At 36.5% G+C, this 17224-nt stretch overlaps 1 protein-coding gene across 2 annotated transcripts; it reads left to right on the top strand.

Annotated features, from left to right (window-relative positions):
- The first annotated feature begins 2835 nt into the window (after positions 1–2835).
- LOC112186638 (protein ACTIVITY OF BC1 COMPLEX KINASE 8, chloroplastic) lies at positions 2836–16113 on the top strand. 2 transcript variants are annotated; one of them, XM_040514505.1, is made up of 21 exons: positions 2836–3441; positions 4291–4426; positions 5498–5664; positions 5938–6058; positions 6193–6293; positions 6711–6809; positions 8046–8156; positions 8249–8328; positions 8430–8499; positions 9606–9679; positions 9792–9861; positions 10012–10100; positions 10657–10781; positions 11776–11856; positions 12333–12393; positions 12513–12567; positions 12654–12752; positions 12861–12950; positions 13854–13913; positions 14009–14132; positions 15524–16113. In XM_040514505.1, exons 1-20 carry the CDS (start codon positions 2983–2985, stop codon positions 14123–14125), a joined length of 2265 nt encoding a protein of 754 aa, XP_040370439.1. In that variant the 5' UTR covers positions 2836–2982; the 3' UTR covers positions 14126–14132; positions 15524–16113. The 2 variants fall into 2 exon arrangements, with proteins under 2 accessions (XP_040370439.1, XP_024180879.1); XM_024325111.2 differs by having other exon boundaries at positions 15515–16113.
- Positions 16114–17224: the final 1111 nt, after the last annotated feature.

Here is a 17224-nt window from a genome sequence, read left to right as displayed (position 1 = left end):
CGTAATGAGAAAAACAAGATTGTGATACACAAGGCTCGTCTAGTGGCGCAAGAATTTTCTCAACGCTCTGTGATTGATTACGAGGAGGCGTATTCTCCCGTAATGGACGTCATAACGTTCCGCTATCTTATCAGTTTGGTAGTTTCCGACAAACTGAATATGCAACTTATGAATTTGGTCACAGCTTATCTCTATGGGGATCACAATACAGAGATATACATGAAAGTTCCTGAAGGACTTATGATACCCGATACAAATAGTTCTAGACCACGGAACATGCTCTTCATTAGTTTTGAGGCGTTCACTTTATGGATTGAAACAATCTAGACGGAGGTGGTATAACTGTCTAAGTGAATATTTGATCGGGATGAGATATGTGAATAATAAACTATGCCCTTGTGTGTTTATTAAGGAAACAAGTTCCGGGTTTGCAATTGTGCGGTCTATGTCAAAGACATGAATTTGATTGATATTCCTGAAGAAATCAAGGAAACCGCAAAGCACCTAAAGTAGGAATTTGAGATGAAAGGCCTTGGGAAAACAAATTATTGTCTCGACCTAAAGCCCGAGGAAAAGTGCATATGAAATTTTGGTCCATCAACCAAATTACATCTAGAAGATGTTAAGACGCTTTAATGAGGATAAAAGCAAGCACACCCATGGTAGTCTGAAGTCTAAAGAGAACCGTATCGTCTTGCAAATGATAACAAAGAGATATTGGTGCCAGAAGTCCCATATCTAAGTGCAATAGGCGCATTATTGTACTTGGCTCAATGCCCTGGACATGACATCCCATTCGATGTGAACTTGTTAGCTAGATATAGGTCTGCGCCAACACGCCGCCACCAGAATGGCATAAAAGACATTTTTCGCTGCCTTAAAGGTACGGCGGATATGAGTTTATTCTATCCCTACACATCAAGGAATGGATCAAACCCCCTTGATCCTCTGAATGATGCTCGCCTTGTTAGATATGCTGATATAGACTATCTATCAGACCCGCACAAGGCACGTTCCCAAACTGGTTATGTCTTTACCATTGGGAATACTGTAATTTCTTGGAGGTCTATGAAATAGACACTTGTTGCTACCTCTTTGAATCATGCTGAGATACTAGCTCTTCACAAAGCAGTATGTGAATGTACATGGCTAAGAGCCGTTACAAAGCATGTTCGAAGCACATATGGACTGCATTCCACCACTGATGAACCAACCATTATCTACGAGGATAATGCTGCTTACATAGAGCAGATAAAGACGAGTTTCATCAAAGGAGACAACACCAAACATATTGCACCGAAGTTCTCCTTCAATTAGCAACAACAGGAGCATCAGAAGATTGAAGTTAAGCAGATTTGATCTGAAGACAATCATGCAGACCTCTTCACCAAGTCACTACCAAAGTATACATTCTAGAAGCATGTTCAAGATATTGGTCTACGTAAACTATCTGAATTACCTAACATGTAATTTTCAGGGGGAGTCGAAATCAGGGGGAGTATCCTGAAGTATACCCACTTGACCATCATGTACTCTTTTTGTCCTTCGTCTAGGGTTATTTTGTCCCACTGGGTTTTGTTACCTGACAAGGTTTTAACGAGGCACATCTTTAGCATGGTCACCCCAATTATAGTACATCCTGAAGATGCTTTGATTCGACATATACGCATTTGCTCATCTTTTTCTTTTGACCACGGGTTTCTCCCATTGGGTTTATCGGGCAAGGTTTTGGTGTAACAACTCTAATGCATCCCTCTCGTAGACATACTACCTACTTATGATGCTAATAGAAGACTTCACCTATCTCTGAAGTTGTGATACGACTACTCCACAGTCATGCGCGTTGTGCTCTTTTTCTCCTTCGACTAAGGTTGTTTTTTCCCACAGGGTTTTCTATTACTTGGCAAGGTTTTTGACGAGGCAACTTAGAAGCGCACAGCTTATGCAACATTATTGACATGGAATATCCAAGGGGGAGTGTTGTAAATATTTGTGGATAATCATGTAAATAGATGTTGAGTAATAGGTGCCTATCCCTATAGATTGGTGATTGAAGGTTGTAATTATAGGAGTGATTGAATTGTAATTAAGTATTACCCTTTTGTGTACACCATGTAATCCTATATAAGGCTCCTCATGGTAAGATGAATAATACACACATTCTACTCTCTACGTCTAAACTCTCCCTCTCTCTCTCTCAAATTTTTCACTATTGTTTTACAACACTTAATAAATAATTTAAAAGATTTACTTACTAAGAGCAACTCCAACAGCTTCCCTATAATTTCTGTATAATAGAGAAGCAAAAGTCAAAGCTTTAGCATCTTTTTTTTCTCCAACTCCAACAGATTCTCTATTCTACATCAATCTCTAAAATCTCCATATTCTTCCTTAAATTTTAGAGATTGCTGTAAATATAGGGAATTTGGTTTTCTCTTTCCTCACTTTCTCTAAAATAGAGATAATTATAGAGAATCTGTTGGAGCAAAAGAGGCTTATTTTTCCCTAAACTAGAGAAAAATCTAAATATGGGGAAGCTGTTGGAGTTGCTCTAATAGACTAGATATTGTATATAAGTTATTTATTTTATTATAAAAAACAAAAAACAAAAAAAATTATCTTGCAGTACCGGAAAGCCTTGAGATTTGTGAGGCTCACACGTAAGCGTAAAAGCGTCCAACAGAATCCTTTGTGGCGGAGGACAGGCCGCGGGAGTCTTACCAGCCAATCAAAACCCTCCGCACTCCAAAACACTCATCCATTCACACGCCACGTGTCCTCCCCACCTCCACCCCTTTCCCTCCCTTTTTTTATTTCCGTTTTTCTTCACAAAAAATTAAACTAATTCTCTCAAAAACACAGAGACTTTCTGTCTTCTTCTTCTTCACTTCCCTCTTCATCTTCCCCAATCTCTCTCTCTCTCTCCCCGGCCATGAAAATTAGGGGTTAGGGTTTCAGCAAAGCTCACCGACCTTTATTGCAATGGCGTCCTGTTCGTTACCGTTACCAGAGCTCACCTTTCTCTTGCCGCGGACGACTTCTAAGCGCCGGCTTTCTCTCTCCGGAGTTCCTCTCTCTAAATTTCCGATTTCCAGATACCAGAGGTGCGGTCTCCGATCGCGAATCAGAGCGGCGAAAGAGGAAGGGGTTGTGGTGGTGGAGGAGAGGGAAGCGGAGTTGATCAAGAAAGTGAATGGCGTTAGTGGTAGTGGATATAGTTCGAATGGCGCGGCGAACAAGTACTCGAATGGAAGCGTGAGGGTGGTGGAGAGTGAGAATGGGAGCTTGGTGAAGTATGTGAATGGGAATGGGGCGGCGGAGGCCACGGTGGTGGAAGAGGTTGAGGTTTTGAAGTCCAAGGAGGAAGGGAGGCAGAGGAAGATTGAGGAAATTGGTAAGGAGGACGCGTGGTTTAAGCAAAGCGGGCTGCCAAACGTTGAGGTATGATTCATTCAGTGAGGAAAAAAAAACTTCAGGTTTTGAATGTATGTATTAGATTTTGATGCAATCTCAAATGTGCTAGTTTATTTAAGATATAGAGAGAAGATAGGGAAATTGTGGTGATTTGTTATAGTGAAGAAAGTACATTTTACTGTAATGGACCATGTTAATGAACTAGTCGAAGCTAATGAGTAGCAGTCAAAAGCCGGTATTCAAATACCAAAACAAGGGCATGAGGTCTGCAGACATGAAATGACAGAAGATTATGTCACAAATATTGCTTCCACTGCAGTACTTTTATCACGTGATGCAGCTTGTAAAATGTTCAGACTGTTGGAGAAAGAAAGATGGTGGTGTTGCTTGTTACGATTTTATATATCATAATCTTTTTTGTGTTACTTTCTTTTCTTCTGTTCACCAGGAGTACTATGATTACCTTTTTTTGTTTTTGTTTTTTGTTACGGTTGATTTGCTGATTAAAAGCCTTATTGCTGAGCTTTAGGGTTTCCATTATAGCCTTATTTTGTATAACATTAAAAGCTGGCTTCATTTATAAGGTGAGGACACGTTGTTAGACTTCTAACAAGAGATGTAAACAGAAAGAAACTTGGCTCAAGACTCTCTAAAGAGTTAGTCGATTATTGATTGTCTTAGAATGTCCAAGTTATGCCTGAATGATAATAGTATTTTTCAGAAGCATATTGCATATGTGGACAGAATAGAGCTGTGTGCAAAGAGGCCGTGTAATACTGTATGGCTCAGTGTTCTAATTTTGTATGTTGCTTTATGTGGATTTTTGAGTTTTAGTATGTGCTTGTGCTTGCCAATAGTAATATATGGTTTCTGCAGGTTTCTGTTGCACCTGGTGGACGTTGGAGTAGATTCAAAACTTACTCGACAATCCAGAGGACCTTGGAAATATGGGGATTTGTTCTATCTTTCCTCGTTAAGGCTTGGTGGAATACTAAAAAATTTGCTTATCGAGGTTAGTCCTTCCGATAGGGTGAATTTCAAATAGTGAAATACGTGAATTCTCCATCATTTAAGAATTCTGAGTAACAACAAAAGTGTAAGAAAATGTTTCAAGCAAGAAATAAACCTGCCTACATCGTCAGTAGATTACGAACAAAGTTCTTGGGCAGTGTCATGATTTGGAAGGCCAAAGTTCCATGTATGGTACAATAATAGGTTGGATCAATGTCTTAGAGGGAACCTCATGACATTTTTTTAAAGGAAGAAACTTAATGTTTCTCGGAACTGGTTGATTTCTGATCATGTTCTTCTTAGCTTATTCAGAAGTATTATGCTTTTGGAGGGAGGCAGAGAGAAAAGTGCTTTTGGAATTGAATTTTGGGGCTGGGGGTCAAATGAATAAATGGGTAGAGCCTCACTAGAGGTTCCAATTCTAGGGAAATAAAAAGTAATGAGCTTCTGTTCTTCATTTTTGAATGAAGAAAATTTCCATTTCAAAAACAATCAACACAAAGTTACTTTACCCCTTTTTAATTTTCATGATAAATTTGCTAATCCAAGGAAAAGTAAAACAGAAATCACATTGAAATATATTTTTATTGACCAATCAGAACTGCCCCCGAGGGTCTATAATTGCCTCAAACGGTAGTGATCGCTTTATTTCAGTTGTATCAATGGGAAGGAAACTACACAAGTTTTGGAAAGTATAGGGCAGAGAAGTTATCCTTCTGAAGTTGTCTGAAAGGACAAATTAAAAAATAACAACCTGCACTACCATGGCAGCGTCTATGCAATCTTAGCAATGCCTCCATGGCAGTTTTCCATGAGTGACCCTAATCAAACGAAAACTAACACAGTAACCAAAAATGTTAGGTAGGCTGGGATGAAAATTATGCCGCATAATATAATTTTATTTTTTTTCCTGATAAAAGAAATGCTCCACAGCAACTATTTCTTTTGGCAAGTGTTGATTGTTATTTGAAATCTAGTATTCGTAGCCAGGCATCCATATCTAAGGTAGCTGAAGTGTGTAGGTGTGTAGCGTTTGGTGCTTGTATCTAATTCAAGGGGTGCAAATGTTCAGGGGGAATGACAGAGGAAAAGCAAACCTTAAGGCGTAAGGCGCTTGCCAAGTGGCTAAAGGAGAATATTCTGAGATTGGGTCCAACATTCATCAAAATTGGCCAGCAGTTCTCCACAAGGGTTGACATTCTCTCTCAAGAATATGTTGATCAGTTGTCTGAACTTCAGGTTGGAAATGCTTGAATTCAATTGGGATTGCATATTGCATTATTGCTACTGTATTCTTCTGGGCTTATATCCCATTCCTATCTGTAACTTCCTAACTTACTTGCTTAAAATGTCAACAATGATTTGTTGAACATTTTGATACTGTTCTTTTTCAGTTTTTCTTGCCACACTCCTTGTTACCATAGTGATTAAAGTTTGGCTATGTAAGTAGGTGTCCATCTTTATTAAATGGGTGTTTGTTACATTGACAACTTAATCACATTTTACTTTCAGGATCAAGTTCCTCCTTTCCCATCAGAAACAGCTGTATCAATTGTTGAAGAAGAGCTTGGAGCTCCTGTGAATGCTATCTTTGATCGTTTTGACTATGAACCAATAGCTGCTGCTAGTCTTGGTACTCTTGACTTCATTTCTGCAGTTTCTGATAGCAATATGATGACAATTATTTTGTTTTGTTTTTGTTTTCTGGGAGACAGTTGAACTCGGTAAGAGATGATTTATCAGAACACTGTATGATCCTTTTTGCAGGTCAGGTTCACCGTGCAAGGTTGAAGGGTCAGGAAGTTGTTATTAAAGTACAGAGGCCTGGACTCAAGGATCTTTTCAATATTGATCTTAAGAACCTGAGGGTCAGATTTCACATTGGCTTACAATTCTATATTACTATTTATTCTTCATTTAGTTTTTATTTTCTTACAAAAGAATTTGGCCCTAAGATCCACCCACACACCACGCATCCCATGACACTTGAGCTAAAGTTATGGTTATTGCTTGGGGTGAGATTTAGCTCGTAATATGTATTTTTCCGGTCATGGTTGAATTTCTTTTTATGTGTTTCCTACTTCCAGTGGCTGCCAAGTTGTGAATTTTCCATTTGATGTTAATCTTGTAATACATTAGTTTAGTACTTTACTATAAAACTGTATAAATATACTGTTTATTTTTGCAGTTTGGTTGTCCTGTGCTGGTCCATGTTTTAGCTTCTGACCTTTCCGGCTATTACAATTCTAAGAGCATCAACGTGTTCGTCAATTTCTTTTTTCCAGGTAATTGCAGAATATCTTCAGAAAATTGACCCCAAGTCAGATGGTGCGAAGAGGGATTGGGTTGCTATCTATGATGAGTGTGCTAATGTGTTATATCAGGTATTGATATTCTCCATTGTGTTAACCTTTTGGCACTGGATGATGAGCCAAAAGGCACATGACTGACATGGGTCTCGTGCTTTTTAAGTCTTGGTGAATGTCATATTGTCCAGTGACTTCTTTTCTCCCCTTAACTTGTGTATGGGCTGTAGTTACTTAGTTTTTTTTTTTTTTGTTGATAAATTTCCTATCACACGAAAAGGAATAAGGAGGTCCATGCTTTATGAAGTAAGCTGCCAATGATGTTGAGTGTAGGCTGAAGGCTGTTGACGTGAATTAGTAAGGATGCAGGAGTGCTTTGGAATATTCTTAAAGACCTAAATCATGTGAGGGAAGCTTACTCTTATACATAACTAGGAAAAGAGTTCAATATGGATGGTTTAAAGTCCAAAAAAGTCAATTGAATGATGATTGTATCATGAGTTATATAATGGCCTTACATTTGCCTTAGAAACCCTTCCTAACCATTGATTTTTATGGCGGAGGTGATGGAGAAAAACTAAGTCTTGTTTGGATAGTTTCTCATGGGAGGCTGAATACTTTTGATAATATTTGATAGAGGAGGCCCATTGTGTACCTTTCTCCTTGGCATATTGCGTGTTAAAGTGAAGCTGGGTGACATCAATCAATTGCTTTTCTATTTTCAATTGTACTTAGTTTCTGGCAAAATATGCGCATAGGGGCAAGATTCTTAGGCTGTTCCGGAGTCCTGTATACTCTTATTAGTTGAAGCAAAATTTGCTTTGGAGGAGTGGTCAAGGCAAAGTTTTATGGAAATGCGGTGTGGTGGTGTTTTTTTGGGTAATTAGAAAGGACTCAAAGGAGTGCTAGAATTTTTTTAAGAAAGCTACAGGAGAAGTTGACAAAAGTAAAGTGTGGTTGGGATTGTGAGCTTTATATGCTGCTGAATCTGGAGATCTTTAGAGGCTTGTTTTTTGCTACATTGTGCGCTGTTTACTTTATAGGAGATATATTGTGATACAGCATGTATAGATGCTGGACACTATATTGTGGTCTTAGATTTTAATATTGCTTTATTTTAGTGTGATCTTGTACTTAAAAAAGCTTAAAATGTTAGATGTTTCTTGCTCAATTTTGTGTGTGTGTGGATTTCAGTGTCAGTAAATTTGACCTTACTGTCCAATGCTTTGGTCTGAAAATTCTGTAATACACTTATCCTATTATTATTATTATTATTATTATTTAGAAAATAAGCTAATGACTGAAATTTTTCAGGAGATTGATTACACAAAGGAAGCTGATAATGCTGAACTATTTGCAAGTAACTTCAAGAATATGGATTATGTGAAAGTCCCAACAATAGTACGGGAATACACCACACCACAGGTTTAAGATTTCAGCACTAATGACTTCTGAGCTGGTGGAAATTTTATGTTATTATTATTGTCTTTATTAAATCCCTCCGGTGTTTCTATTAGGTTCTGACTATGGAATATGTCCCTGGGATCAAAATAAACAAGATACAAGCTTTGGATCAATTGGGAGTTGACCGGCAGAGGTCCAATATAATTCCCTACCTTATCCTGTCTGAAACCAATCTGATATGTGTTATCTATTTCTCAATGAGATGCCTCTAATAATCAATCTGTATTTCCTCAGGCTGGGTCGGTACGCTGTTGAATCATACTTGGAACAAATTCTGTCCCATGGGTTTTTCCATGCTGATCCTGTAAGTCTTTTTTTTTTTTTTTTTTTGCCATTCAATTTTTGATGCCAAAACATATTCAGGATGTGCATGACAGAATAATAAGAAAATTGTATATGGCATTTAGGGTTTATGTTCTAGATATGAGTGTAGATACTTTGGAAACTATTTTAGCAGCCTTAGAGAGAGAGGTACAATGCCGAGTTTTGAAGGTTCTTCTTCGGGATAAAAACATGTTTCCGTGCAGTTTAGTTGCACAAACTTCAGCTCATGCCAAGTTCAAGGCACTTAGTTTAAAAAATTCCATGATGTTAGGTGCAACACTGTTAACAATGAAATGGTTGACTGTGGAATTGAAGCTTACTATGATGGATGATAGCATTAAATAGATACATTATATAAACACATGATAGCCGTAGTTGGAAAGATGTGCAATTGCCAATATTTTACAGTTTACCTTCTGGATAAGTTTGGAAAGAATGAGTTGTCAGTTTGTTTTAGACACCAAGTGTCACACAATTTTAGTTCTGAACAATTAAAGCACGCACAGGATTGTTTTGTTGCTATTGGCATTATGGCAATGCCAAAAGCAGTAGTAGAGGAGGAGGAGGAGTAGTAATAGCGCAAAGGGTTGGGCAGAAAAGCGGCATCGGTGTACTGATGGGTATAATGGGAGCAAAGCAGTGGTTCTGATGATGGTTGAAGAGATGTTCCTAGTTTCATCACAGTGACTGAAATTGTGGTGAATTATGGTGGTAATACTGGTATGAGGATGGTATTGTACATATTATATCATTTTTGGCTGAGATAGGGCTCATGTTTGTGTGGGTAGTTAAAGAGAGGGAGGGATGGAAGGCCGCGACTATCATTTCTAATTCATGGCTTGTGGTTATGGCCTCTTTTAGTTGTCTTCTCACCTCTTTTAGTTGTCTTCTCACTATGTTGGTTCAGTTACATATTATGGAAGAATATACTGATTTATGATTGCAATATGGTGTAGTCCAAAATGCAATTTCTGGATCTTGTAACATAATAAGAAAAGGACCTGCTTTTATGCATGTGTAATCCCTCATGGGTTTTATTGTCTGCTACCAATGTGTAACCATAGGTTTGTTTTACCCTTCATGCAGCATCCTGGAAATATTGCTGTGGATGATGTCAATGGTGGAAGATTGATCTTTTACGATTTTGGAATGATGGGAAGGTATTTCCTTGACTGTGCTTGCTAAAGACAATATGCTAAAAACCATTCACTTATTTTTTTATTATTATTATTTTTTAAATGTTAATGTTACTTTCATATTAATAATTTGCAGCATCAGTCCAAACATTAGAGAAGGTTTGCTGGAAACATTTTATGGAGTTTATGAGAAGGATCCAGATAAGGTTTTTATATTTTAATTATTACTATTTTGTGTTTTGATCTTTTGATGGATGCAAGCCAAGGGCAGTTTTATTGCCAGCACCTTAATAATATCAAGGTTCCCGTCAGTGTTTCTGATCAACTTATGGGTGGAACTGTTTATAATGTTGCAGGTCCTTCAGGCAATGATTCAAATGGGTGTTCTTGTGCCTACTGGAGATATGACAGCTGTCAGACGAACAGCACAGTTCTTCCTTAGGAGGTGCTTTGAATAAAGAAGAAAATGGAGAATTTGATTAGAATTTATGATGTGTTCCCTTCTTTTGTTTATTACATCAATTAGTGGTTCATTGTTCCTTATCCACTCCATTTTACTAGTATCATCTTTTCACAATACCTCAGATTTCATAGTATTTAAGAGCGTACTTGGGAAATAATTTCTTTATGTCAAGTAAAAATTATTAGGTAAATAATAGAGAAGAAATCTAGTAATTGTGATATGTAATCTTCTAGAGTGCAATAGAAGGCCAATTATATCAGCTTACGGTTTGGAGTCTAGTTTAGGATGTCGCACAGCTAGTGGCATTAGTCGCAAATGATATCCTGTTTTATAGCTGCTAATTTTATATGGCTGTGATATAATTGACATTGACTAACATCAACATGGCTGGATGTTGATGGAAATTCTAAAAATGGCAGCCTGTTGACTTTTGGTTTTAAAAGCAAGATGTTAGATTAAGAAAACCTTGTTTACAATGACTGGTTTTAAATTTTGAATCTATTTGTTGGATTTTCTTCTGACTACTCAATTTTTGCAGTTTTGAAGAGCGTCTCGCTGCACAGAGAAAAGAGAGAGAAATGGCAACAAAAGAACTTGGATTTAAAAAGCCACTGAGCAAGGAGGAAAGGATAATGAAAAAGAAGGAAAGGCTGGCTGCAATTGGTAATTCATCTGATTCAAATCTTAGGTCTTATATACTTTGACTATGTTTATGGAATCTAGCAACTAGCTATTTGATGGAACACTTGGGGCTTTAAGTTTTTCTTTTCTTTTTTCTTTCTTGGTCAATAGCATTGCATGCATTATAACTTAAGTCATGCCTAAAAGCCGATACTTCTATTGAATTGCATGCCTCTAAAGTCTCCAGTGTCGTGATTAATTTGTTAGAATAATATCCTGTCCACTTTTAGCTAAGCATTCAGACTGGTTTGAGCATGCCATGTCAAACTTGAGATAGTTAATAGACTTGTTTCATAGGTATGTATAACAGTATATACTTGTATGTAAGTACGACCCATATACTTACTCAGTTTACAATTCAAAAAGTAAGATAGATCCTCCATTTTTTTTGTAATTAAAATTTAAATTAGAGTCCCAAGTATTTGTACTTCTCTCTTTCTCTCCTCTCTCTCTCTCTTTTTATTTTTTATTTTTATTCTGATCGGCCAAGTATTTGTACTTTGGTTATACAGTTATACTTGATTCTTATTATTTTCTTATTGAGAAAGTTGAAACATGATTCTGATGGGTCGACCTCTCTGTGGATGCCCTGCAGATATGAGGTTTTTCTTTTTCCATCACACAGATAGGAAGCTACAAAATTCTCTGGTCTTGTGTATATAGTTCTATGCCTGATGAGGGCTCTTGTGTATAAGATGTGGTTAACCACCTAGTATAGAAAAAGAAGATAGGTATACTTACCAAGTTCGCTTTCCTGATTGTACAAAAAGTTCCTTTTTGATGTAGCGTTTGATTCTGGGTGTTTGAACTCTAATTAAGGGTAATGAGTTTCTGTCCAGCACCTGGATTTCCAAATCTGAGAGGAGATTAGTTAATTATGCAAACTTTCGACTCAAATTGATGTACCCTTAGGTTGTTGTACCTGTATCCAGCAGACATTGATTATTGCTACTCATAACTTGCATTCTTTTGACAGGGGAAGATTTATTAGCCATTGCAGCAGACCAACCCTTCAGATTCCCTGCGACATTCACATTCGTTGTAAGAGCATTTTCAGGTAATAGAATAGAAATATGATGACAAACAAGTTTTTCATAAGCAAAAAAAAAAAAAATATATATATATATACACACACACATATATATTTGCATTTGACATCAGTCATGTAATGTATTTATATATGTAGGCAAATAACTGTTGATGTATACATATACCAATCATATGCCTACATATATAGATATATGCATGATTGATTTCATGCAATGATGAGCAGGGCATCCATCGGCTCACCAACCAATGGGTCGAAATTCAATGATTCATGTTCTAAACCAATAATGTAGCTGCAGCTGTTTTGAATTTAATCCAACTTTTGGTGAACTTGAATTTCAAAGCTCACCAGTTAGAAGAAAAGATGACTAATATTCAATTTCTTTATATATATATATATATATATATATATATATATATATATATAGTATTATATACGCTCATGATGCACTCTTAAGTTACCTTGTTTCTTTTCCCTCTCTGCAGTGTTGGATGGAATCGGGAAGGGTCTCGATCCTCGATTTGATATCACTGAGATTGCCAAACCGTGAGTTTAATTTTAGCTTTACAACTATTTCAAATTTGGACCATCAAAACTGCGTGATAGTTGACAAGTTTTACTTTATCTCTTTTCTTTTGACTAATCTTGCAAACTATTCCTTGTAGGTATGCACTGGAATTGCTAAAATTTCGTGAAGCTGGAGTTGAAGTCGTTTGGAAGGCAAAATTTGGACCCTCTGTATTATTATGTCATGTTAACAATCTTTTAATGCAAACTCCTATTCTTACAGTCAATCTTATTTACAGGACATCAGAAAGCGATGGGACAGGCAATCTCAGGCATTTTATAACTTATTTAGACAGGCAGACAGAGTTGAAAAGCTTGCTGAAATTATCCAAAGATTGGTACTCATTGATAATTTTTCTATCGAGCTATTAATACGACTATTTTGAATATTTTGTGACAGCTTCTCCATGATAGATTCTAGACTGATTTCCCTATAAAATTTATAGGAGCAAGGTGATCTGAAGCTTAGAGTTCGGACTTTAGAATCTGAGAGGGCGTTCCAGCGAGTTGCTACTGTCCAGAAGACTGTTGGAAATGTGAGTTCAGCTGGCATATTAGCTAGTGCAATTATGTGTAATGCCTATCTTTTCGGATGTTGTTTAAGTGCATAATAAGTTAATAACCTCACAATGGAACTTCTCATTATATACAAGATCCATTCAAACATAGATTGTTAAATGCATATACAGCTCACATGTCCCCAAGCACTGAAGTAGTTTATTTTAGTGATTTATACACATTTTCACCTTGTCTTAAAGATTGTTGGATGATAGGATCATAGGAGCAACAAAATATATCAATTTATGTAGTAACATTGTTATACTACATCAAATTTAGAAAGAAAGAAAGACAAAGCACATCGGTAGCCACAGTGTGGGAGGCAGAACAAGTGCGATATTTGTGTGTCATAGCTTAAGGTCTCAAAAATGTTACCTACACATGATTTTAGTCTCTCTAGTATCTGCCATCATATAGCTTATATCAGAATCCTGTTTATGATAAGTAGAAACCTGCTTAATCATGTTATCTTGATTGGTCAACTACTTGAACGGCTTAAAATATTGTAGCAATCATTTTGTGCGTGGTTTGATAGTATGTAATGCCCAACATAGGCAGATGGGGAGAGACAGATGTCCTCAACAATAGACGTGCTTATAGATTAACTGATTTAGTTATGATTTTCAAGCTGTGTATATGTAATGAAATTAGAAATTGGTTATTTGTACACAAGTGTAAACAAGACTCTGAAAATTTATATGGTCTAGATAATAAGTTCAATGTCATGACGTGACATTAGGAAAATGTTTAAAAATTTCTGAAACTATTACCTTTTAACTATCTATCTTTGGCCTGTATAATTCCCTATAGGTTTGACATATGAAATAATTATACTGAGGCATTATCTACTTGATTTGATTTTCAAATTGACTAATTTGCAGGCTGTTGCTGCTGGAAGCCTGATCAACCTCGCAACAATCTTGTATATTAATTCCATTCGAGTAAGTTATCAAATTTACCTTTGCTTTTTATGACATTCTTTGACGCCAGGGTGCTAGTTTTATTAATGCTTTCTGGTGATATCATATCTTTTCAGGTGCCTGCCATTGTAGCATATATCTCTTGTGCATTTTTTTGCGTTCAAGTTCTTATTGGCATCATAAAGGTCAAAAAGTTTGATGAACGGGAGCGGTTGATAACAGGGACTGCTTAATCAATTGGTGAGTAAGCTTATTATATTTTGTAATCTATGCTTCTGGTACTCATCCTAGAAGTAGAGAAGCAGGGTTTGGTAGTGAGAATTCAGACTCAAAATAGATTAGAACTGTTTAGCTTCTTTAACTTGAGGACTGTGTGCATGAAATGTGGTAGTTTCTTGTGCAGTTGTGCTTTCCTCCATTTAATTGTTTCAATATCCCTAGGTTTGACTGTTCCTTGGCCTAACAACTCCAAAAATTAATAATGATTTCCACCTTCATGAAAATGAGCAAGATCTTAAGATTCTTTATGGGTAGGGGGTAGTCTCTTTCAACTTTGAACTTCGAGGGTAACTTCAACTGTACAGCATTTTTCTGGACATAAGGTAAACTACTTGAAGTTGTGTGGAAGGACTGTAGAGGTTCAGGGATCATCAACAGTCAGTAGTTTCTATCTTGTTCAGTTGAGCTGTAAGTAAGACATGGCGGCTCATGCGCATACTGTGGAAATGACCAGGAGTCTAAGAGTAAAATGGAAGAATTAGAAGGTCCCCAAAAATCTTGGATCAAAACCTGTGAAGTGTCAATAGCAAGTTGAACTGGCTTCAATAGAATTCAATTGCCTCAATATACACTGGTCATTTTGGACCAAATCCTATGAGTGATGAAATACTAAATGATACTACTTCTTTGCAATACTAATTGCTGAAGGTAAAAGCTCTAATCACTATCTGGACTTCATGAACCTGTCCCATGTGGGCTTTTCTTGTAAATGATAAGTAATTATACAAACACCAAAGCTTTTTGATATCTTGACTATCTGTACGAAGACATCATAGGAATAATTAATCATCCCTTGAGAATACTGTACATCATTTTGCATCTCCAAGGCATTATAACTTCTGCACATGTTCGTACTTTTTCAAATCTCTGAAAGGCTCCTGAATATGCTCTTTTCTTTTTCGTACTCCGCATTTAGATAAGTTGAATGATAATTATAGTTATAACTCTTATTGGTATCTGTCTTTAATTGTAGTGGATGTAAATAATTGAAAAACTGAATGACACTAATAGGGAGCAAGCCCCAATACACATTCGGTCATAAGCCAACTGTCCTTTATCTTAGATATATTCTTAAAGAAACCAGATAGACAAATACTGGTTCCAATAGTGGTTGGACTCTTTGCATTGGTCTGTTGATGTAGCAGAATATATGCGTTTGCTATTTGCAACTACGAATGCCTGTCTGGATCCCTCTCATTCATATCATATCTTTTGTGCAAGACATCCTATTAGAATTGCTACAGCTGTTCTAGCTAAAAGCACAGAATGCTGTATCTGTTTTCTGTTTCTTTGATCTATTCATCTATTTTCAAATTTTGATTGGGTCTGTTGCATATTTGAAGGAGATCCAGCTCATGCTTTTACGTGTCAACCTTCCAATCCTTGAAGAAAGTTAGAGTATGGAAATCCTGGATTGTTGTTGTTTTATCAACGATATGATCTAGCACTTCAAACTTGCAAGTTTCTGATGAATCTTGAGAAGACGAATGCTTTCGGACAAAAATTGTCATATAAACACAAGAGTTAGAGTCTGAACCTCTATTAGGTCAGGTGTACTGTTTTCATTTTGTTGCTACATTCCCAAAATTATATTCCCAGATGTAGTTGATTGAAGATGTGTCGTCAGTTTTCCGGTTGATGACTGTATACAGCATCATATAAGCCCAAATGTAGAGGTCTTTGTAACAATCTTGTAGCCGAGACTTTCTGGTCCCCATCAAAATTTGGCCTGGTGGGATGTGCATAATTGTTGCATTATGTAGATTTTTCTCTTTTTTTTTTCTTTTTCTTCTTTTTTTTTGTGTAATGTCAAGCTCAGCTGTAAGTAACTATACATTGAAAAGGAATAAGATTTTCTTACCGTATTCGTAGATACAAGTGTTTTGTACTTCAAGTATCAGTTGGTGAAGATAGTTGTAAAGCTCGGAACAACTTTGCTTTCTCTTGCCTTTGTCTTTCAGCAACAAAAGGAGTGACTTGTTGATTCATATGGACATTTTTATCGATTAGAGGCAACTGAGTAATCTAAAGGTGCCTTTTGCAAATGTTTTTATATGATACCAAATTATGCAGTGGTCCTTTGTCTTTGTAGCTCATGTCCTGCACAAGTTGACACAGCTGCTAACAAGGATGAGCATGTTTTACTCACCCACTTCCACGATCAAGCACACCGACTTATCTTTGTGATCCAATTTTGGTTACTTCTTTTAGTATGCATTCATTTTCTACATGTTTCCGAGGACTGCTTGCTGGGATCAATAGCACAAGTCCATTTTGTCGTCTTCATTTGCTATATTTTGGTCTACACTACATAGGCCGTTTTTACATAGGTTAGTAGGTGGTGGACTTTCAAACTCTTTTTGTTTCTTTTTTTCAAAATTATTTTAACCTGTTAATTTTTTTTTTCTTTTTCATTTTGGGAAAGACGTTGATTCATTTATGTTAGTGAATGAAAAAATTATAGTGTGTCACTATCTACATAAACCGAAGAACCTAAGAAGTATATTACATTTGATAACGCTATAGCTCAAAGTAACTTCAGTACTTCCAATAAAATGATTCTCTATAATTAATACAAAGTTATAGAGTTTGTTGTAAATATAGAGATTTTTTTCATTCTCTCCATTCTAACTATGTATATGGAAGCTGTTAGAGCAATATAATGTATATTTTTGTTTAAAATAGACAAAAAAACAAATTATTGAGAAGTTGTTGGAAATGTTTTTCAGTGTTTTTTATATATTAATGATACACAATCTTATTATTGGTTAAAAGTATTAAAAAACCACCACAATTTCTTTTGTTTTCATCCAATTTTGATGAAAAGAGATGCATATGAATGATCATTATGTGCGGGGTCAAAAAAAAAACCACGGTTTTCTTTAGCTTTCATCCAATTTTCGTCAAACTAGGTGCACATGGGTGACCATTTCATGCGGGGTTGAAGCACAATTCTTTTATGTTACGTATGGTTCATGTGTTTTAGGTGATGTATGATGTGACCCTTTGCACAAAAATGTAACAACACGCTTGTGGTTTGCTATGTTAACCAA

The sequence above is a fragment of the Rosa chinensis genome, chromosome 2, assembly GCF_002994745.2.
Source record: "Rosa chinensis cultivar Old Blush chromosome 2, RchiOBHm-V2, whole genome shotgun sequence".
Lineage (NCBI taxonomy): Eukaryota > Viridiplantae > Streptophyta > Magnoliopsida > Rosales > Rosaceae > Rosa > Rosa chinensis.
Note: the sequence above shows the minus strand (reverse complement) of the source record. Positions and strands in the feature narration are given on the sequence as shown.